Below are 23,588 nucleotides of genomic sequence, written 5' to 3' on the forward strand. Positions count from 1 at the left end.
AAAAAAAACTAACAAAATTACTTACAAAAATGTCACCTACTACATCTATAAGACAAAACACAAAATTATACCACAAAGAACCTTTTCATTTTTTTACAAATTTGACATAAATTGTTCACACACAAAGCCATTGGCCTCACTAGAATACAACAATCACATGCACACATCCAACCCTCTGCCACAATCAGGAAAACAAGTCTCAATCAAAGCATTCCAATTTACTAGGTTAATAATATCAAAATACTTGCCCCACCTTTTACCCCTGATGCCACACTTACTTGATGTGAAACAGGGGTGGTGTAGAGGTACTTCTCAATAAAACAATCCCATAAAGAAGAATAGGAAGGGGTCAAACCTGCCCTAATCAAATGGTCAATGAGCAGCACTGACCCAAACCTCCTAAGGTTAAAGTAATTAAGATTCTGAATCAAATCTAGCCATCTGGTCATTCTACTTGTGAACACTTTGATTATGGACAATTGTTTATTAAATGTATCATTTTTGAAAATTTCAACAATGATAAGAATTTGATATGTGTGTTGAACAATTAATTTTGACTCTCAGTATTGCTGCTCTTCCTTCTATAATCACCTATTTTCGGAGATGTGGGTAAAGAAGGAAAAGGATAAAAGGGAGAGGACTGTAGTATGCATAACAATCAGATCAGACACTCCCTTCCAATACCTTAAAGAAGGAGTGTAAATTTTCTATATAAAGTACCTGCTTGAACAACCCTTTGTTCAACATGACACATCCTAGATATGACTTTCATGGTTTTTACATTAAACTTACTGCAGGTTACGTACCCTGAATTGACAGTTATCTAACCTCCATCCAGTGGCAAAGATACAATGATTAAAGAGGTGAGTTTCCAGAAGACTCCAACGCTCGAGGTGATGCAGGTATGCCCTTAGTATATCACCTTGTCTTAATTGCATTAATTAGCTGCACCAACATGCAAACTCTACGCAGTCCTCTTGAAAGAAGTATAATACAAGTTCTATGCAGGTAAATGTGTGACTGGGATCGGTTTACTTCATTCTTATCAACCAAACAGCTATAAATATAAAACCACAGACTTATTTTCGTGGTATACATACAATGATTGAAGCAGCAAAAAGCAATGAAATGGCCACTACATTGTTCTATAAGGTGGTTTGGAAAGCATCTGTCTCGCAATGACAACAAAGCAGCGGATGATAAATATATGGTATTGCTCACGATACTGGATATATATATTGGATATTTTTCATCATTTTTGCTTTGAATGTCTCAACCACATCCTTTATCACTCCTGTCAGATTTTTAATAAGTCTATGGCAAAGGTAGAACCAAGCTGTTCTGTTTTTTGACTGATGACATATTTTCAATTGAGAGATGAAAGGGGGTGAAGTGAGGGGTGGGGTGGTGTCCTTTGATAAAGCACCTGTTTTGTGGGAACTGTTCTAAATATTGATAGAGCACGATAAGCAGAAAAGCATGAAAAGACAATCAATTGAGTCCTAATTTCACTTCCCTTTGCACACAGGCATAACACACATAACCGATAAGGCAAGCTTGCCAGGAATACACATCTACCAGTCAGGGGAATAATAAATCTGCATGCTTGTCAGAAAATCATAAAAAGACCAGTTCACTGTTGAGTGAGGTGGCACATGGGTAGCATACTTCTTCTGCTTAGCTAAAAATGTGTTGGTGCTGTGAAAAAATAACTTCATTCTTTTTGAGCTAGATGCTCCCTGAGCTCCAGAAGCAGGTGAACTTATTTGGCACATGACTGACAAAAATGGCTACTGAGTGACACTGGCAATTGGTGGGTTGGTTCGCCTGGTAGCAGGTCAAATCCACAGCACAGGTCCTGGGTCCCACACACTGCTGCTACCACGATCCCACTTAAGATAAGTGCTGTACCATGCCAGGCACAGTGGCTAAACAGCCCACAGCAAACGGAACTTCCTCAAACAAGATGTTTGCTCTATCATTCTAATCTTAAAATGTTGAGACAGAAAACATTATTGAATTGTTCCTGTCTCTCAAATGCTGAACCACGGAAAGTTTCATGCAAAGACCACGCAGTGTTCAACTTATTAAGTGCCCCAGTGTTCCTACAAAGACGTACAACTTTATTAATGAAGCCTCAGCTTTCTGAAAGAAAAGACAGACCAAAGACAATTACTAGGTCCACGCGATTTAGTTCCAGATACGGCATGAGCCACAGTGGGGTGTCAATAGTTCATCTCAGTCTTTGTCAGCTCCAACTGTTTTGCTTTTTTTTAAGTGTGACAATAGCAGTGTCTGCAATTCTTTACAATTGGTAAGCAAACTGATGGGGGGATTTTTTTCTCCCAATATTCTTTGGCACCATTAAAAGTTGGTGTTGTAGTCCTATCAGCTTGACAGACGTCAACCCCTTCAGAGCCCTGTTTATGTTGATGCCAATGCACCAAGGAAAAGTCACTGAGAAAGGCAAAGAATTATCCACGTATATTTTTTCTCCCACACACTACACACCCTTTTGCCACTGACCCACAGAGAGCTGGGTACTGTCAACAAAGTGAAAATCTACGCACTGTATCTTTGATCTAGTGAGCAAGACTCAACACCTTTAATTGTAGCATGACACCTCTGAATATGAAATTGAAAATAACCTAACAGCCAAACTATGCAAAAAAATTGGAAGACACAACTGTGATCTTAGAAAGAAGTCTGAAAGTGAAAGAGAAATTCGATATTTAAAAAGAAAATATAACTGTCTAAGGGAAATCAACCATAAGAGAGAAAACTGAAAGTGAAAGAGAAATTTGATATTAAAAGAGAAAATATATCTGTCGTAGGGAAATCAACCATTCCCTATCAGCAGCATCTCTAAATATACTGAAAAATCTTTCAGCAGGTTCATAGAATATCTGAACCCAAAACTACCACCTACCACAACATTGACGGGTAAATTTCCACCAAGCACTGCTACTGGAACTGCAAAATTCTTCAGTATTGAAATATCCAATGGTACTGCTTTTGGTGAAGACTTCTAACCATCACTGTGATCTATACTGTATCACAATAATACAAAATGTCTCTGCCTTTTCACTTATGTGATCCAACTCCTAATACCAGTTTACTTTAGTTGGGCAATACTTGGCCTCCCCTCTTTCTGTATCCTTTTCAGCATCTGACAGTGACAAGGCCCAGGGAACAGAAAAAGGTGCAGGTCCGTTGCATAAGGCATTGATAGATGACTTTGCACCACTCTTTACCACTGCTAGCCATTGGTCAAGTATGAAAGAGGTGGTGGACAATAGGGAGACAATGATCGCACCATTTAAAGCTGACTCTTTGAATACAGGCATTGATTCTGCGGTCCTACCCCTCGAGACCATTTGGCACGGATGGATGGGTTCAAAATGGAGTTGTGAAGACGGGTTACGAAATTCTTCACAATGCCCTTTTATGAACTAAGATGCATGTTAACTTTCAAACTTTCTCAAACTGGGTGCAGCAGCAAATAAACAGGAATGAAGTCCCGAGAAGGACAATTATCGCAATAAATTGGACAGATCAAGATAAGTCTCGTCTCAACAACAAAATAATACAGGTGGTCTTATATATGAGCTACCTGCAGCAATTATGGCAATACCCCAGTCAAAAAACAGACAGATACACACACTACCTAACATATTAGCCAAGGTTTATATTGTTGATGATATTTATCTCCATTACAAAAAAATTGTTAAACACTGTTAATTCATCCTCCTCTAAAGAATGAAGCAAGAACATAAAAGGTCGGAAAACCATTAGGAAGGCCTCAGACAACCCGATCTTTCATAGAATTAAAGTCAAGTTAAAATGTGTGTCATCTTTTTAGACATTTTACTCCAGTTGACCACTGCATTGCGTTTACCTCTCAAAGTCCATGTCCAAACCTAGAATGGTCACCTGTGGTCAAAACAGTCTGTGTTTCAAGATGTATTTTCACAGACAGTCCAGCATCACCTTCAGCAGTAAACATCATGGCAAAGTCACTTGCACCTTGAACGTTTCTTCAGCCAGAGCGACCAATTTGCATGCTACAAAAAGATTCAAGTCGATCGATCCGAATGGCATTTTAACATTTCCAACTTCTTTTAAAAATTGAACAGACTCTTATCTTGCCAGCTTTTGTATGGGACAACTGATTTTAACATGCTGCTATTGACAGAGTATGCATGATCAGTGATGCACACCTTCCTCACAAAATGTCAAGAACCGAGGTCATGATGTTTTTCAAACATGGTTTATTGTTTACGGGAGGCTCACAGACAGAACTTAGCTGAGGGAGGGGTCCCTTTAAGTACCCTCCTGTGTGATTTAGGACACAGAGAACAAGTAACATTTTTTCTTTCACAAGACATATCCTTGGCCTTATATGTCTTCTTTAAAACTTTACAAAAAATATTAAAAAAACAAAAATAATAAGAACGAAATAAAAGAAGAGTAACATTCAACTTATATTCTGTATCTGTGAAGTATTAATTATTTTCTGCTTCTTGTTTTTATATAATAAATATCTTTGTTCTTTATAATTATTATTATTATTATTATTTTGCTTAAATACTCTAAAAAAGTGCAACCATCTTATTTTCCCTTCAATTTTTCATTAACAAACTTTGCAACATCTTAAGATACCTTAAATCAAAACTTTCAACAAAGGTCCATCACCTTCATAAAACTGAAGCCTTTCAATCCAGCTTATGGCTGACATCCAATTTAAACGATCAATTTTAATCAGACTGACAGAAATCACCTTAACCTCGAGAACACTGAAAGTGTTTTGTTTGAGATGTGCTCTCTTTTCATTTCAACCCGCTTGGCTACAAAATGTTTTTATTTGATAGCATACAAATCTCAGCAAAACTCATTTGTGCTGTATTTCTGATAACTGCATATATACAAACCTCGTCCTTTGCAGCAAGTTGAATTAAAAACAGGAGAAACAAAATCCATGACCTTTTCAGGGTCCCCAGCTCAGGAAATGACAAGAGGAATCCTAGGTTATCAGGACTACTGTAAAAATGTTCCACACTTGTCTGTTCATGTATTCGACACACTTGAGATACTTCAGTGGGAGGTTCATGACATGTTTTCCACCCAGAACACTGATTAGTAACAGTGCAAGAGGAAGCCTGCTCCAACAGGAAGGCTAGATGACATTCAGACAATGTCTTAGAAAAGCTAACCATAAAGCCACCTCATACTCCATCTCATCCATATTTCATAATTACAAAGGACAGGTGGGAAATTGTCTTCCTGATTATTGTTAATATCAAGAGGGTTTTGATTCGATTGGTCTGCTAATTGCTATTAAACCCATTGTATGAGTCTGAGGATGAAAAGAGATTATCGTAATTTCTTGAGTTTAGAACCAGCCTGAAGAACAATTTAACAGCAATGTTTTTGACACAATATACGTTTTTGTCTTTTTTTTTCATATAAATGTATAAATGGAGCATTTGTTAATGCCATAGGACTTTAGTGCATAATTATTTCTGTGCACAATACCATGAGCAATTAAGCAACTGATTAGATCAATCATAGAAAAAATACATGGAAGAGAATTTGCTAGGAGAGATGGCAGCTTTTGATATTTTTCAGACAGGCATAACCTGTTTTTTATAATGCACAGATGAATGCTACATTTCTCAATATTTCACAAGTTTCACATCAAAGCAAATACCCCCTCCCCCCCCCCAATAAAAAATCTTTTAAACGAAATGTCAGTGTTTGTTTTATGACGACACAATATTCTATGCATAGAAAGACAACAAAGAAGCGTATATACAAGAGAAAAAATTCTAAAAAGAAAGAAGAAAAAAAAAGTGCAATTGTGAATCAAAAGTCACTCCCATCCTGAGGAAATTTTTAATTAGCAGTGCAAAAAGGCGATGATGTTTTCCACGCCATTTTCCCCGCTGTGCAGTCGATGAAGTCGTAGTGCCTCTCTACAGGAGCTGGGTACAGAAATTACAGACTTTATTTTCTCATGAATACTACCAGCTGTTTTTTGAAAACTTAGCATATGGCTGCACATCTTCTTGCCTTTTGTATTTTCTGAAGCACGCCTCTTTAAAAAGCAACCATTTTGTCAATTTCTTTGTGTAGTGTCCAAATGGTAACTAAAAATCAAAGTAATCATCAGACTGCAATTTATTTGTTTCCTAAATTTTCATTTAAAATTAAACCCTAGAGGTAAAGTGTAGACTTCTTAACAGACTCCATTACATTTTCCAAATTAATAATGTTGCTGAAACTGGTGAAAAACTAATCAGATTTCAATTTTGTGTTTACTTTTCTAGAAAGAGAAAAGCTTGAATTATCTAAGACTTATGTCATTTTTTCAAAAGTTTTACATGTAAATTAGTTACATAAAGATATGACAATGATAAATCATACTGTCACCATGGTGACCAAATGACCATGCCACTAGAAAACTGATTCGTCTGCCAAATGCAAAGTCTACAAACAAAGAAAACTGAGCAATAATTTCACACCTTTTCTATCCTTCTATCTCAGTTTTGATATTCAATGTAATCCCATCTCACACACAACTCTATTTTAACACTGTGTATGCCTTTTTATCAATAATTAAATAACGAGAGAAACAGATATTCCTTGATTAAAATGCACATATGTGCAACAAAATCTCAAAAGCCTCTGTGACATCATTCATGATACAAACAAGTGGATATAAAGTTTCATAATAATAAAAAAAACTGATTCATAGTGGGAAGCTGGCAATAACAGTTTGTGCATTATTGGTATCTTCCCATGAAATCAGTAGTACATGGGACAGACAGCATATTTAACAAGGTTAGATCCATTAAACCCCAAAAATCAAAGCAAACCACAGTGAAACCTTTTAACAACTACTGCAAAATGTAAAATAATCACAACAAAGAACTGCACATGTCAAGTAAAGTCATTGCAACTTAGTTTGAAACATCTACTGAAAAACACCTCATGAAAAGCCCAGAATGCCTCTCTTTCCAAACCAGACTGTTCACTAACTCGTTTATGCATCATCATGAACCCAAGAATGCAGTATTTTACAGCACTTTAATTAAGCAGGTCAATATACAAATCACCTCCAGTAATACTTCTTCAAAGTAACTGTTATTTTAAGGACAGAAGCATTGAAATTTACACGTTTTTTTCTCCAACAATGATACATAATTTTTGGATACATTACAAAAATCAAGTCACAATTTCCGACACGTCTCATATGTTTGCTGCAAAAATTACAAAACATGCTCTTGTGTGGGCATTAAATTATTTACAGTACTTGGTGAAATCTTACAAAAAGCCAGGCTCATTGTTGTGGCTGGTGCCAGTACTACTGATAGTAATCCCTTTACAAACCACTCTAAACTCCATGAGTATCCAACAAGTGTACCATTAACCACTGAGTCCTCAGTCTGCTTTGTTGTGTCTGTGTGACCATTTTGTTTTGTTGTGAAACAACCAACAAAACAAACTATGTAATCTCCCAGATCAGACAGTTGGAATAATTTTGTATAAAAAAAGTTATGCAACAGATCAAGGTCTGTTGGTAGAAAATTTTGGCCCTTGGATCAATATTTGATATATTTAGCTACAAATCCTGTTTGACACTATTTGCTTACTTTTAAGTTGCTAGTGAAATTCACCGTGCGTAGTCAATGCCACTTGCTTTTCATTAGCAAATCTAAATTGCATCCAACTCTTTATTTTCCTCCTGATTACATAAATTGATCAAACTATTCTTCCACTAAATTAATTCCCTTTTGTGGATGAAAAGTAATGGCTTTAACTCATTAGGTCCTCAGCCAGATCTGCAAGATTTTTGATTTTACGCTAGACCGGATGCTGCTCAAACACTAACAGTAAACATTGAGAAATAATGCACTGCATCTCCTAAGCACACAGGGCTACTGTCTCCCAGAAAATCCTCCCATAATAATCAAACTTTACAGAAGACAAACAATTAAACAAGGGTCTTTCAAAGTTAAATGTAAGGATTTTGCCTGGCAGGTGGTAAGTTAACAGACCAAACCGGCTGGAAAACAGGCACTGTTTGACCATAACACACAGCATCAATTCATATAGGAAATACATCTATGCTTCTACACTGAATAACTAAGAAAATCTTTAACTTTTTAAAACTTCTTTACACTTATCCTTTTAATCTTAAAATCATTTTATTCCTAAAAATTAGATTAGATACGGTTCTGTACACATAATTCCCCTCTAAAAAGTAAGTTATCAATAATCATATTTTCATGTGTAATGGAGATGGACAGATCTTATCGAGAGAAATGAGGGGCAAATGAGGGGGATATAAGACCAGAGCCTACCTGAATAGATTTCACAAGATACCCCTACATATCCAATTTTCACATGTACCAGTATTCAGAATTGTAATCCTTGGCTTTTTCCCAACAGAGCCACATGCCAGCACCCAAGCCGACAAGTATTTTTGGACCCCCAATGTCAATTGTCATCACTGGCAGCAGCATAACAAGCAATAGGAATAGCATCTTACCTTCTGTTTCTGCCACCGCCTCTGTAAATGGGACTGACAGCCGGACTGGGAGATCACAGTAGCTATCAGAGTTTATTTTCACAGAGGGTTCAGAAACTAGTCTTTGCTGCAAAGTCATAGAATGCCAACCATGGCTTAATTGGCTACACCTTTAAATTACCTAACTATTGGTCAGCCTGCAGTTTGTAGGAGATGGTTTGGGTTAATCACCAACACCTTTGAAGTTACCTAATTTTCAGTCAGGAGAAAGGGGAGCCAAAAGGAAGGGTTATTAATTCTATGTTGCCACTTACAGTTAATGTTCCATCAAGTACATGAAAGCCTAATAATATACTGTACCCAGATAACAATGTGCCCATAATGTGGGGATTGTGCAATAGTGCTCAGGTTGTGATTACATGATGGGGTGAGATGGAGAATAAATAACTGAAGTTGGTTACATGGAGAGATAATTAGGAAGAATTCCACTTACAACATCCAAGATAAGGATATAATGGAAAGTTGTGCTGAGCAACAAACCCAAAATATACAAACCTAACCACATTCTTTCCTCACCAACTGGCAAAAGCTAAATTTCTTCATAGAATTATAATTATTTTATAGCTAAATTAACAAATAAACAACAAAAGAGAAATTGATATTCTTCATTTTCAGCCAAAAAATATAATCATCAGTCATTGGTATTGGCTTCTTAGTTCCTAGGTACAATGTACGGTCAATTCAAAGAGAGGAATTTTTTTTACTCCATATCATATTCTCTTTAAGAAAGAAAACAAATTTTACTCTTTTTGAAAAAATAAACAAGTTAGATAATATTATAAATACAGCACATGAACAACATTCCCCAGCATCTCTAGAGTACCTTTCAGTCCTGCTGTGTGGTGAAAAGTATACTATCTCCATAGCAACAAAGCTTTCTTTTGCTCTTTTGACCCTGCATTTTTTGAAAACTAGTGGAGCATTAAGTTTATAATCAGCAAAACAGTTGGGGACTATGTTGGTTAAGGCACACTGGATGAGTACCATGGAAGTAGTTATATATACTTCAGTTGCTGGGACAACTTTGGGTTCATAACACAACAGGCTTGGTGGTCAGTAAATAGAGATCATTGCAGGACTTTCCTTGTCTTACTTAGACTTTTATACTACAAATTCTTAAAATTGGAACCACAACCTTGATAAACAAAACATCTGCTGGAAAGAGAAAATTGTTCCAAAATTAATGAAAGGTGACCATTTCTCTCCTGAACTTCAGATAGACTCCCTTTCAGCTTCACTTTTCTTGACACACTCCAGGTTTTGAGGTAATCCAAGTGTGAACTCCCCAAATCTCAGCCAAGAGCAGCCCCAAGCGGCATTGGACGGTCATTGGCAGCTCGAGGAGAGTTGAGAGGCACAGGGAGCCAGTAAGGAGAGACCTGTTTGATTTGAAGACCCCCCTGAGAGAAAGTTCTTGTTAGTTTTGCCATTCATCTGAACAAGCCTTCCTCCTGCTGAAACCACTCCTGATGCTCTTCAAACGAAGACAGAAGTGTTTACACCAGCTACTGAGCTCAGCAGTTCAGCAAAAACTTCAACATGAAGGGTTACACACTTGAAACACCTAACAAACAAGGGAGATCTACAAATACAGGGAAAAAACAACATAACACACATCACACATAAGCTTCAACAAACATATCCAACACTGACCTTCCAAAGCAAAAGAGGGCAGGGGCAACCAGCAATTGAAAAAGAAGGGCTCTTTTCATACAAGCCAAGAACGCAAACTAAAACTGACCCAAACCACAAATCTCTCATTTCAAACAGAAAACTAGTTGACTCTGTTTTCAAGACTCTGCAATAAAACTGATATGCACGGCGTGTTGCTTCAAAATTGTTAGTTTTTCTTGTCTAATCATTTCTGTCTAATAGTTCTTCTTCTTAAAAAAATAGACTTGCTCTTTTTTCATTATCAAAGAATTGTTCACTCATTTCAAGTTAGACTAAATTAAAACATTGTTTCATGCGACTTCAAAATTTCTCATATAGTAAAACACCAAAATTGTCAGGCTACAATGCAAGAATTCATTGATTCCTCTGGTATCTTCTCAGCAACAGGATAACTGTCCATAATGTTCCCGTAATAGCAATATGACATCAACGGCACAGTTACAAAATCACAGACAGCCACAGTAGCATGCTGCGCCAAGAGATTGTTGGCTTATTAGATTACTATTACAGCGTATTTTTGTTTTTCCATCAACCCTGAATACTTGGTGGGCATTACAAAAACCAATATTGAAAACAAACATTTTTTATTATCCCCCCCTTTAATGCTTTTAATTCTGCTGAAAATTTATTTTTCCCATTTCATTCAGTTATTTTTTCATGTTTATTAAAAATTTCTGCAAATAGCATTGCCTTTCACATTTTCATTTGATAATAAAGCTTAAGATGAAATTTGAGATTCATATTCTAGAATGATTCAAGATGATAATCTCTTTTCAAAATTTAATTCTGAGTCCAACCCCCCTCCCCTATCCTTTTGTTTTTACCACTAGGGAGATCAAGACATGTTATATGGAATTACTACATGACAGCCAACACCACCACGTCAACAATACAGAATCTCCAGTTTCTCCTCAAGAGAAACTAGTATAGCTGTTTATTAACCCCAAAAGTGTGCCCGGATTATTTACAAACATGGCAATCTTATAGGTAATCTTCACAATTATTCACAATCGCAGACCTCTAATTTTACATGCATGCTTATATCAATACAGATAGAGAGATACTACATCTAATACTGCCACCAAGTACGTACCCATTTGGCCAATCACACATATATATATTTGTCAATCCCTTACCTCGGTGTATGGATGCCTGTGATGTCAGTATCTGTGGTCTCGTTTTCTGAGCGCGCCCTTTTAACCTGCAAAGATACAAAAAGTGGAAGCTGTTTGAGGAGCTGTTGAATTCTTTTAACAACAAGGCATTTCTAAATCTCTCATGCACATGTTAATTATATCCATCTGATATTAAAATCACTCATCCATTTTTCAACACTCGTGACTGACTTCAGACCTAGCTTCTTACATACTCCAGGATAATGTCGTGCCATTGAAAAAAGGTGCCAGGAAGTTTGTTAACATAATTTTCAGGACAAATGCATTCAATGAGATATTTTTAACAATTTGAATCAATGGGAAAAACATTATCTGTAGAAATCAAACAAGGCAAAAACATGACTTCAACTTCAAAAGAGCCATGTTTCGAAGTGTCCCTCTGTCAATTTTGTTTTACTTCCTGTGGAACGCTTTGCTTAAAGAGAGATAACCAGAATATAAACAATATTCTATTAGGTGATTAACTCACTGATCTGTCTGCAGCTGTGCAGCAACAACAAAAAAGTTAGTGAGAGACGGGGAGAGATGTTAAATTACACATGCAACAAAACTGATTAAATCTAAAATTCTGACCAAATTTGCCAGGAGTTAACTTATTTTGGGGCAATTTTTACAGCTGCATCAAACAATTCTGCATGAGATATTAAGCTGAGCAACAATAATAGCTGGTCCTGTCTAGGGAAGAACCGATTTGCTATGTGTAACTGCTCTTTAATAGAGATCTAGATATTTCCACCAAGTACTATTTTTGCTGAGCAGTGAGAGACTACATTCAGCGGTCCAGTCAAATCAAATGCTTTTAAATATTTAACTCCAGGAAGGAGGCTTCCATTTGACTAATCAAGTAGGCAAGCTTCAAAGGTCTTCTCCCTGTTCTGCATGCTAGCCTTAATTTCTGTGTCTGGTGCAGAGCAATGATAAAATTATAAAAGGTGAGGAAACACTGGTAAATTTGTTCATTGCAAAGTTGATGGAGCAATTATGATTTCTCATTAGCAGATTCACTGTACCTTACAGGCAATTTCAATTGATAACCACAAGGCTAAAATAATATTAGATGATAACACCCTGTGACTCCTTTGCTAACTGAAGATAAAATACCTGACATACTAATAATCAAGAATCCATTACCAAACATATTTAATCAAATTAAATGAAATCAGCTCATAGGAAGCCCCCAAAAGCCAAATCATACCTAGATAAAAAAGTTCATATATGATACCGATGAGTTCCTGAATGTACGAACATTCCAAGAAGTGCCGTGGCATTTCTTATTTGTAAATTTGCACAAGAGCAATGTTTGGAAACAATTTCAAACAATTTTCTTCTCCTTCAATGATTGGCAGAGCAGTTAAAAAAAAAACAAAAAAACCAAGAGCGAAAATTTACCTCCAAAACTTCATTCACTTTTATGATCAGGGTGACAGTACCAGCAACACCTCACATGGCAGTAAGATACATAAAAAATTGAACAGCCAATCATCCTCTCATTTATAAATTATATTTTTCTTTTGTTCACCAACCCTTCAGATGACAATTAACTAAGATTGAAATCTCTGGCAAACATGAATATTATATCAAATTTTGAAAGAAACCACATCTCTGGAAAGAGCAAACAATCTACTCAAGAACTAAGGTACCAAAACCTAACAGAGTATAAATTAACTACAGAGAACTGATTTCAGTTGACAAGCCAATGAATTCTGGATATCAAATCAAACTTGAAATCAAAAAGCTTCACCAACAGACATTCTTATCAAATCTCTTTGACCAAAATCCACATTAAATACTATAGAATATGCCCAAATGTCCTACCATACAAAGAGACTGAAAAGTTGGATCAATCAACATCACCACTGGCCTGAAGGAAATAGCTGACCACTAATGTGGCTATAAAATCTCATCTGCTCTTCCTCAATCTGCTTTGCAGTCTTGCTACTACACTCCTATCGCTGATATTTCTCCCCTGCTATTCAGAGAGGTTATGCAGAGGCCCCAATTTGCTTGCCGTGTATTTGCATACTATAGGGACAGAAGTGCGTGTACATATACTGAGCAATTAGTGAGGGTCAGGCAAGGAGAGCCACTCAGGAGGGGAGAGGTGGAGAGAGAGAAAGAAAAGGAATGTGCCAACACAGGTGGCAACAAGAGAACTGATGAGTGAGAAGGGAGAGACATGGCATTCCTCTCTGGTTTCAATTAAAATCGAAGAATCTTTAGATTTTGCTCTTATTCCCACTGAAATTCACCCCTGTTCTCATGCACTATAATTTGAGTTCTGATTTACATTTTTTCAAGAGGGTCTGAATTTCTGAACATCATCATCCACTCCACAGTTTGTTTGCAAACTGCCACTGACAAAAATAATCTCAAGCATATTCCTGACAAAAGAAGATGGATGGGTCTGATAATGGTTGTTGCCTCTCTAAACATCAGCTTTGCTAAACCAATGTTGCCTCCAAATAATTAGTTTTGAGAAGGGTGAAACTATTTTATCATTTATAGTCAGTGTCCATGTAGAATGCAAATTATGCTTCTAGATAACTGACATAACTAGTCTTTGAAAATGAATCCCCATTTACAGTAATTAACTTTTTGTATGGGTGTACCCAATTTGCATAGGCATTTCTTATATCTAATTCCCCTAATATTTCTCTCCCATACTGTTAAAAAACATTTTACATTTGCTATTTATTTTCCATATAAAATCCAGTGGGGTACATGAAGCAAAACCCAACAGTTAAGTCTGTTTCTACTTCCAAATGGAACAGCCAAAAATTAATCAGACAACTATGACCCCTAGGGGGCTTTAACCCAGACAAGCCCGATCCAATCTAATCATAATATAAACATCATTTTTGCCTGCTTAACACTGGAAACATAATTAAACCTAGGTTAACCCTAGGGCTACTTTTTTCTAAAACATGACCAGGAAAAAATCAAGATTAAGCCAAGGGGGTGTCTAAATAAACATTGAAATGTCATTATAGGGAGAAGAGTAAACTGGGGCAGAAGAAATTCTCTTCAAGTAGGATATTTTCAGTTCTTCATTTTAAGCATGCTATGGTGTGAAGAAGTCATGCCCTGGACAGATCAAACATGCATGTTTTGATGAGCAAAAACAAGTTTTCACCAAATATACATCACCGTTTGTATTTTAAAAATCTTTTTGAAGTCTCCCAGCATGGGCAGGAAAATAATTTGTGAAACAGCTTCTCATCGCTTGATCTTTTATACAGAATGATTAAGAGTGATTTATATGAAAGGGGTGGTACCCCTGGAGTTTGGACCAATTAACAAGTGACCTCGCTTTTGAACATTCAAAAATTTGCTGGCCCACACAAGTTTTCTTTTTTGTCTTAAAAAATAGCTCTGGAGAGCACCACAAATATCCAGATTCCCAGGAAATACTACCACGAGTGTACCCTGGAACTGGATAGCTAACACTCCACCTCCTCTCATCTCTGCCTGGCTGGGTGTTCTCTATTAAGAAGCATTTTTTACAAGCTACTTCATTTATGGTCCGATTTGCTTTTCATTTTCTTTTTCTTCCCTTAATCAAAAGTGACAAGTTCGATGTTTTTCAGCCTTCTTTAAAGTGTCAAGGGACTAGAATAAATGCAGCATATTATGGTTTATATTTCGATGGTCCAGTGAGCAATTCCAATTGAATTTTTTTTTTAAACTCTGAAAGTTTGTTTTTCTGAATTTTACTGAATTTATTAAGCTCTAGCTAGCAAAAACATGTGCTGAGTTAAATTGTTTCAAGTAAAAAAAAAATTAAAATTAATTAGGCCTTTGGCATAAATGAACTTGAGCCTCTCTATATCATAAGTGAACTTCTGTTTTGTAAATTAAAGTCCCTTTTTTGAAAATAATTAATGACAACCAAGTTTTGTTTTTAAAAATCTTTTCCCAAAATGATGGATTTCCCTGATTGTTTTCTACAGCAAGAATTTAGTCACCTACTTTTGCATCTATCTGTCTGCCACATTCACCACCATTCCCCTCTCTCACACTTTTCAATCTAAACAAAAACTTCAATCAAACCGACCTGTGCATTAAATTCACTTTAAACTCCCATCTGTAGGATCTCCCAAAAAGTGACAGATGCTGCTAATAAATTCTGATAAAAGCCTCTGATAGCACTTACAACACATCTCTTCCCCTCATAGTACATTTTCTACAAGATTGATGGCAATACACAAAGTGGCTAATAACCCCGCTCAGGGCATTATACCCTACAACATATGTTATGCCAGTTTTAAAGTAGTTTTAAATCCCTAACCAGTCTTTGTAATAATACTTGCATAAATAATACACCTTTTCTATATATACAACATCGGGTAAGACACATCCCTTTTATCCTGGGGGGAACACACTTAAATAAGTTAATGTCTTTTAAGAGTAACCTCGCCAAAAGATATGAATGTCAACGTATAATTTTTAATAACATTTAATGGAATAATGGACGATAAGAAACATATTGAATATTTAGGCTTTAAAAAAATTTTAACATAGGCAAATTTGATGAGAAGACAGCTTGCAAAATGAAGAAACTAAAATAGAGCTAACCAAATCAAACAAAATCATGTTATATACATTTTAAATAAAGCTTTACCAACTGTCACAATTTTTCAGGGTGTTTGATTTTAATAGATACACACAGTTTTAACCAATGGTGATTATTTCAGTTGATCACATTCCATAATATTTACCAGCAAGCCAGTGCTTAGTTTTATTCCTATTCTAATTGAATTCAGACTTATAGGTGCTCCATGCAAAATTGTCATCAGAACCCAATTACCCATGCAGCATCCCCACCAAGTCAATGTGACACATGGCTGGGTGACAAATACTTCCTTTTCTGATATAATTCTGCATCATGATCGTTGTCACCATTTGTTTCAATTAACCGTTTTTCTATCCTCAAGATGAAAATGTCATGATAAAGACATGATGGATCTTTCTGCCATTAGAAAGAGGCAGCCATTGAGACATGCATGCTGTAAGAGCTATTGGTCCATTAGAGCTTCTTGTTGTTTGATTAATAAGCCTGTGATATTTGCTAAAGAAATTACCCCTTCTATCATAATAGTGACCAAAGGGCCATAAATGTTTACCTTCAGGCAGGTGTCTAAATCCGGAAAAGAGTGGCAGTCAAGCCAGCAAGGTTGCAGTTGCATTTAAATATTATTGTTATACTTAAAAAAAAAATAGACAGGGTTGTTTCTTAATGAAGACTGTCAATGTCAATCAAAAATCATGAGGTGTGAAAATGTTATTTATCACCAATGGTCAGTATGCTTTTTCCCTTTCCTATAATTACACTTGAAAAAAGGTTGTCGGAAACAGTCACATTTTATTTTTTATTTATTTTTTTGCAACAATTTTGGACTGCAACCTATTTAATAATAAAAAGTGTCTTCATTGGTGACTACTTAAGTGTTTTTATTGGTTATTGTAATGCAAAGATAATGATGGAAACCATCTTAAATTCTTAATAAACACCATGACCAAAGAGAAATAAAATTGACAAATAAACCATTAGTCTTATCCTGAGGCTATTCCTTCTTTCTGTGGTTCTGAGTAAATTATGCAGAATTTACATATGGTTATATAAAAGGTAAAAATCAATAGTTGGGAATGGACATTGTTTGACCGATCTCATTCTGGTGGACCCGAACATTACTCATGACATATTAAGGTTAGATCAAAAAAATTTTTTTTCTGTATCATGAATCCAAATTATGTAATTTTTTAAAACAACTTTTAAATAGTTACCCTTTCCAAAAAAGATTAAATAAAGTTAAATGAAACAATAATACTTTTTGAAAAATTGTTTATGTTAAAATTTAGATTCTAATCAAATGATTTTATCCTTCAGATGGCTGAAAAGAAATTCTGTAATACAGTAAGATAAGGTGACAAGTTGTAACACCTTAACACACTGAAGTCCTATAAAATTTTGAAGTTTTATAAAACAGTACACTCTACCTGAAGAAAAATGCCTATGTCCCTTCTAGTGAAATTTGACCAGACGTAAAAGAAACCTGTTAATACCCAATAATACACTGTTTATATGCGTGTGTCTTTGGCATTCAAGACCTATTGTGAAACTGCCCTCCATACAAAATTAATGTGTTCGGCCAAACATGTATCCAGTCAAGGTCCCAGCAAGCGCCCCGGGTAACCGGCTCCATCCTTCGCACTCTGATGCCTCCGAGGTCAAACGACACCCCAAAAGATCAAGTCCACAATACAGGTAGTCCCTTTGCCATCCAGTTGCCGCTTCAATAGAATCTCGACCTTGTGACAAGGTGGAAAGCCCTTTATGATTAATTACAGAAGACCCAGTTCATTACGAATGCAGCGCAAGCATCCAAGGCTCTGCCAACAATGGGATCACACATTACTGTTTTGATACCTTCATCCCAGGTATTCTGCAGTGCAACAATACTACTCTTCAAGCTTGTGAACACAATAATTATATGCCTATGAGGCACATTTAATGAAAAATGTAACTTTACATGGTCAACAGAAAGGGCAAGGATGAGAGTACGTAATTCAGGTAGGAGGCCAGTGTGAAATCCTTACATCATTTTCATTATGCGATTACACTGTAAGTCACTCCCTTACAAGAAAGATGCAATGCAGTTTAGGCTTATGGATATCATAATGCGTCTGAAACTTTCAGAAGTTCTTAGACTGAAGCACTGGAACATCATCTTCCATAAACCTAACGCCTCCACTCTCCGGAGAAAAAAAGGGCACTTATTGCCTAGCAACCTCTGCAGAAGCAGCCAATCTAAGCTTGGTTTCACAATGAAAAGTATATTGTACCGGACGAAAATAATACTTACATAAAAGGCAGAAGGTGCTATGGTGTATCGCAGTAACTACATATCCTCTACATTTATTGTCACAGAGCCTTCACCTAGCAGCCTGGATGCCAGTAATGTGACTGCCTTACAGACACATCCCACAGTGAGAGGTATTTATTCAAATTGGCTGTCAATCACGAGAAGAAAAAACACAAGAGGCCATGAATGTGTGTATGGCTGTATGGCACGAATTGGCAGAATGATTAGAGAATGACAACGTTGTTGCACTTTGTGATTATCTGATGCAGAAAGCTAATGTACATACTGGCATTCTTTCTCATTTTGTTTGTTATATTGACTTGAGGAAATGAACTAACAAAGGCTTTTCGCAGCCTTTGTATTTGCTAGCAAAATGCACACTGGTTTTAAGGAGCAAATCTCACCAGGGGGAGCTAGTCACTATTCAGAAGTTAATGTTGCAAAAGATTTCACTGATGTATGTTGCATTTTTCCTACATACTGTTCATCATTCTTTATGTAATCAGCATTTTCCTAAATAAAATAAACTTCTTCAGCATTTCATCTTAAACAAAATGTTTTACAAATATTGTAATTTGTTGCAAAATTGTGAAACATCAAGCACTTCTTTACATTCAATTAACTTGTCCTAATCTGGATCTCAATAAAACTTTTGTTCACCATGTAGTCAACCAGTAAAAATGCAAAGAACTAGCAATCTAAACAAGGTTTTCAATACGACAAAAGGCATTCTAAATATTCCACATTAAGTTGCACAAAGGTAGCCTTTAAAAATAAAGGTCGCCTTCATTTTTATTCAAAACAAGCCATCCTTTACGTGGGACAACAGTCATGTCTCTTTAACGGGGAATCCACCCTGTACACATCTCCTCAAAAACATATGCTTACAACAAAGGAATTCTCTTGATTGTGTGAAGTCATCTGTGGACCCATAACTCTGCAGTTTCAATAAAGAACTTATATATATGTCAATCTGGGTGAGAAACAGTTCATGTGTGTTGGGACAATAGTTTTGGCTGCATCTTTTTCCTTGAATAATGGAGACGAATAAAAAATGCAAGAAAAGACAACCAGTTCAAAAGATATTTTACGAACGTAGCTAGCATATAGGGTTATGTAACAGACAGAGCAAAAAATACCAAATTTAATAAATCAAATGACAATCTTTTGGTAACCTGTCTTTTGGTGTTTGAAATCAGAGACAGAAAGAGGGGAAGGAAGCCTGGAAGGGGGTCATATAGGGAGGGAGGAAATGCAAGGTTTTTTTTATCAATTAATACAAGTCAATCACCCTCTCAATCAGAGAATTGGAATCAGGTGTGACTGTGACAATAAACAAAAACTACTTTTTAATCATCGTAAGTGCTGCATTTTTCAAAAATACCAACATACATTTAGCCAATATTGTTGTACCCCCAGAAATCAGATTAATGACAACTGTAGAAACAAATTCCATGAAAAGCTATTAATTTAGTCGCAAAAAGGATAATCCCATTTTGCAGTACTTTTCATTATTTGTGTCAAAACTGAACTATCTGGAGATGAATCAGCATGGCACTTGCACATGTGTCTAGCAGTGAAAATATCAAAAATGTGATTATGGCACTTTATTAAATGAAATCCTCACAAAGTGGGTCTTGAAAATCTTGCAAATTTCACTCGATTTTGGCAAATGCAATTTATTAGTGGCCAAGCATAAGCATTAATGAAGACCTGTCATTCCTCATCCATCAAATGGCGTTGTTGGAGGAAAATTATGTTATTGCTTACTATTAGACCCTGCTGTGAAAGAAAGCTTTTTGAAGAAAAAATGACACAGATCACTTTTTTTCTCTCTTCAACCTACACGAAAGAGCCAGATGGACTGAACAGACTAGAAAGCTTTTGTTCAATATTTTTCAAGAAGTACAGGTGGCAAAGCAAAAAGCCAATCTACAGATAAGTGCACTTCTATTCAGGGAACAATTTTTGTTTCAACAGTCTGCAATCAAAAATGTGTTCTTTGCATGTATATATTTAAATCAAGACACACTTTAATTCAAAATCATGCCTCAAAATAATAAACTGTCAACTTGGATAAATCTGCCTAGATTATCACTTCCACAACCATGGTTCTGTTTCTAAAATACTTATTGAAAATTAAAGTGATAATAACTCTTCGTTTCGGCCAAAAAATGAATTTTCCTGGAGTAAACAACAATTTTCCCATACTTACCAATGGTTAATGAATCCATTTTTACATTCAAAGTTAGTCCCTGGTTTTTTTCTAAAAAGTTTGGTTTTTTGTTAAAATCTCTTAAGAGATTTTAACAGAGTATAGCCATCAATGGAGGTCACGTGGTCTAAAGACAAGCTCAGATATCAGAATAATAGCTATAACAGCCGTTTTTGTGGGAAAACAGAATATATTATATTTTTATGAGTCACTCACAATGTTTTTATTGTGAAATACAGATTTCATATGAAGAGTTATTATCCCTTTAAGTCTTTGCTATTCAAAATTTATATTTTTACATGAAACATTCATGGTTCTATTGTGCAAAATAAAATAAATAAATAACTAAATAATAATAATGCTCTTCTCCTGTCTGATGAAAATCTTGCCAATTACAACTAGGAGAATACATTCAAAAATGTACAAAACCATGTTCATTTACTGCTTATTTATACATCTATGACATAATAAATTTTCAATGCATCATTGACAAATATCCAGTTAACACTACAGTCATTTACAAATTCAAACTATTATACACATAATTCAAACAAAATTATAAGTAGCAAAATGTTTCACAATTCAAATAAGTGTGATACTGTGAAATGAAGGTTTCTATAAACCAATTTCTCAAAATCCTGCTAGATCCTGCTGGATTTCTGAGTGCCATTCCAATAACTCATTGGAACTGGAAATTGGTAAGGGGCTAATTGTGTATAAGAACATGGGACCAAAACCCAGACCAGCCTCCTATTTGCCTACATCCTGTTACCTTCTAGTGTTCAAAAACTAACCCTAAGGTTGTTGAGATGTCCGACATGTAGATAATAACTCAAATAAAAATGGATGACAAAAAACCAGAGTAGGAACAGTACAGCAAATGGCACTATTTGCATAGAATGTTCACCTGTTCTTAGCAGGGACAAGGTCTTGTTACTGCTGTTGTTTTCAGTTTATAAAAAGTCACTAGAAAGCAAGTTTCTACTAATATCATATGTCTTATAAATCAAAATGGCTGACAAGCATAGAAACTGGTTTAACATAAAGATTTGTCCTGTGGCTAGGTTAAAAAACTGACTTTGAATAGCTCACTTACATCACATGATGTCATCAGATTTTTATGCATATCTCAAAAATGTGCATGTTATGTTGAGCTTTCATAAACCGATTTGTATTTTATATTTTTAAAAGGCTCTTGCAACATAGGACAAAAAATCCTTAGTATCATCAGGGGGTCCATCATGGGGTTCGATTGGCAAGAATGTGCAATAAAATTCTTTCAATCACTCCAAAATGGAAGAGACAAATTAACAGAATGCATGAAGTCCTTATATCATTCGTGTGCAAACCAAGGGCCCCAAAATGTAAAGTATTAGTTATATCATTATGTATGTAACAATTCATATAAAAAAATGCAAATATCAGTTGTATATAGACTTTGCAACATTTGTGGAAAAATAAAAAATGCTTAATGATGTGCAACTTACGAAACTGCATCAATATGACCTCAATCTAAGTTATGTGGAAAGAAAGTGTTTAAACATCCATCAGCTGCTGAAATATGCAGCTTTGTATACTGATAGTGAAAGACGTCTGTTGAAATACTGTATTTGGTAAAATGAGCTTAGAAAACTGTATATGTGCCAAAAGTATATGAAATGTCTCTGTCTGCATGTTTGCATCTTTTCAAGATGATTATCACTTTATTTATACAAATGTGACAGAGACAAACTCAATTATTAAAAAAAAAAAAAAAAAAAAAAAAAAAAAAAAAAAAAAAAAAAAAAAAAACAATGCGAGGGGTAATATGTACTAGTACTCAAACCTAATGCCCTGCATTATCATATAGATAGATATAAACTTTTATGCTCATAATGTTTGTTCCTGGGACAAAATGACCAAAAATCATAAAAATTGTACTCTTGGACTGATAGCCAGAAATTTTGGAAATAAAGAACTTGAAGGACCTGAACTTGAAAAAAAAAAAATTAATAAAAAAAATTAGTACACAGAAGAGTTTCCAAGATTTCATCTAATATACCGGTAAACAGAATAAATAAAAAATTTAGAAAATAATCGATGTCACTTATCTGTGAGAATTGCTATATACAGAGGCTATGCACACGGTTTCCTGTGCAGATAATGCATTATCTTTCAAACATACATAGCAATCACTTGATTTTTTGGCTCTTGAATCATTTTCACTTTGTTGTGTGTGGTTTATTTTAGAACATTCACCAGTTTGAATTAAGCAAATATTCAACAAATGTCCTGTGAAAAATCTTATGATAAATACCCCCAATAGCCTGGCCTCATACTTAAACTTACAAGATGCAAAACAACATAATTCCAATGAAGACTATGAAACAAAATCATGTTTCATTTTCCAAAGAAAACAAATCTTCAAACTTGCTATCATAACTCCAAAATTTTTTTCAAAGCACTCTCAACTAAGACATGCCACTTCAAAGTAACATACGATATTAGACGTTTCCACTTCACATATATTATGACCTAAAACTATGTTCTGAGCTTTCAGTTTCAATGAATGAGAGGCAGAAACCTAAATACACTATTGAAAATGAACCCTAGTTGATTCAGTTGTCATCATGCTTTTGCTTACAACAGTAAAATATTTCTCTAATCTCCCATTGCAAGTGTAAAGCCGCCACCTGAGGAACGTGCCTATGCCCTAATGGGACAGATTACATTCTATTTGGTGATCAAGTTCATTCTAATACCATACAAAAGCACTGGGTTAATATGTTAAATATAATGAAACAATGACTGACTTGAAGTATGATCCAGTGCCAGTGAATACAATATCCAGTTAACACTGGCTGAAGTGTGCCATCAAAGGAGGGTGTTGAACAAAAGAAATTAGATTCAAGGCCACACTTTGAGACCAAATTTCTTGTAATGATTTGGATCAAAATATACTTTTTCAAGTCAACACGGAAACTTTCTTACCTGTATTAGACCTGCCTAATATTCCATGAATAAGCGGCTGTCAAAAAGAACAGATGTAGCTACTCACACCGTAAGGTTCTGAGGGGGGACCCCTCTCA

General features: G+C 35.6%; 1 protein-coding gene and 1 long non-coding RNA gene across 22 annotated transcripts in view; one reads left to right on the forward strand and one right to left on the reverse strand.

Annotated features, from left to right (window-relative positions):
• LOC106179425 (protein phosphatase EYA1) overlaps positions 1 to 23,588 on the reverse strand; it is a 120,317-nt gene that overhangs the window by 31,182 nt on the left and 65,547 nt on the right. For 14 of the 19 annotated variants that reach the window (XM_013563054.2, XM_086999179.1, XM_013563139.2 and 11 more), the window contains one exon: positions 11,404 to 11,468. In XM_013563054.2, coding sequence (XP_013418508.1) covers positions 11,404 to 11,468 — 65 coding nt within the window. Of the gene's footprint in view, positions 1 to 2,929; positions 3,181 to 3,898; positions 4,088 to 11,403; positions 11,469 to 13,257; positions 13,435 to 23,588 lie in introns of those variants that run through there. The other 5 variants (XM_013563158.2, XM_086999182.1, XM_013563173.2 and 2 more) reach the window with 5 other exon arrangements.
• Positions 709 to 10,390, forward strand: LOC147764075 (uncharacterized). 3 transcript variants are annotated; one of them, XR_015331723.1, is made up of 2 exons: positions 709 to 863; positions 8,455 to 10,390. It is a non-coding gene; the product is annotated as an uncharacterized LOC147764075 (long non-coding RNA). The 3 variants fall into 3 exon arrangements; XR_015331724.1 differs by having other exon boundaries at positions 9,851 to 10,390; XR_015331722.1 differs by having other exon boundaries at positions 714 to 902.

Source organism: Lingula anatina, chromosome 1, assembly GCF_051362555.1.
Source record: "Lingula anatina isolate TDL-2025a chromosome 1, LinAna3.0, whole genome shotgun sequence".
NCBI classification, from domain to species: Eukaryota; Metazoa; Brachiopoda; class Lingulata; order Lingulida; family Lingulidae; genus Lingula; species Lingula anatina.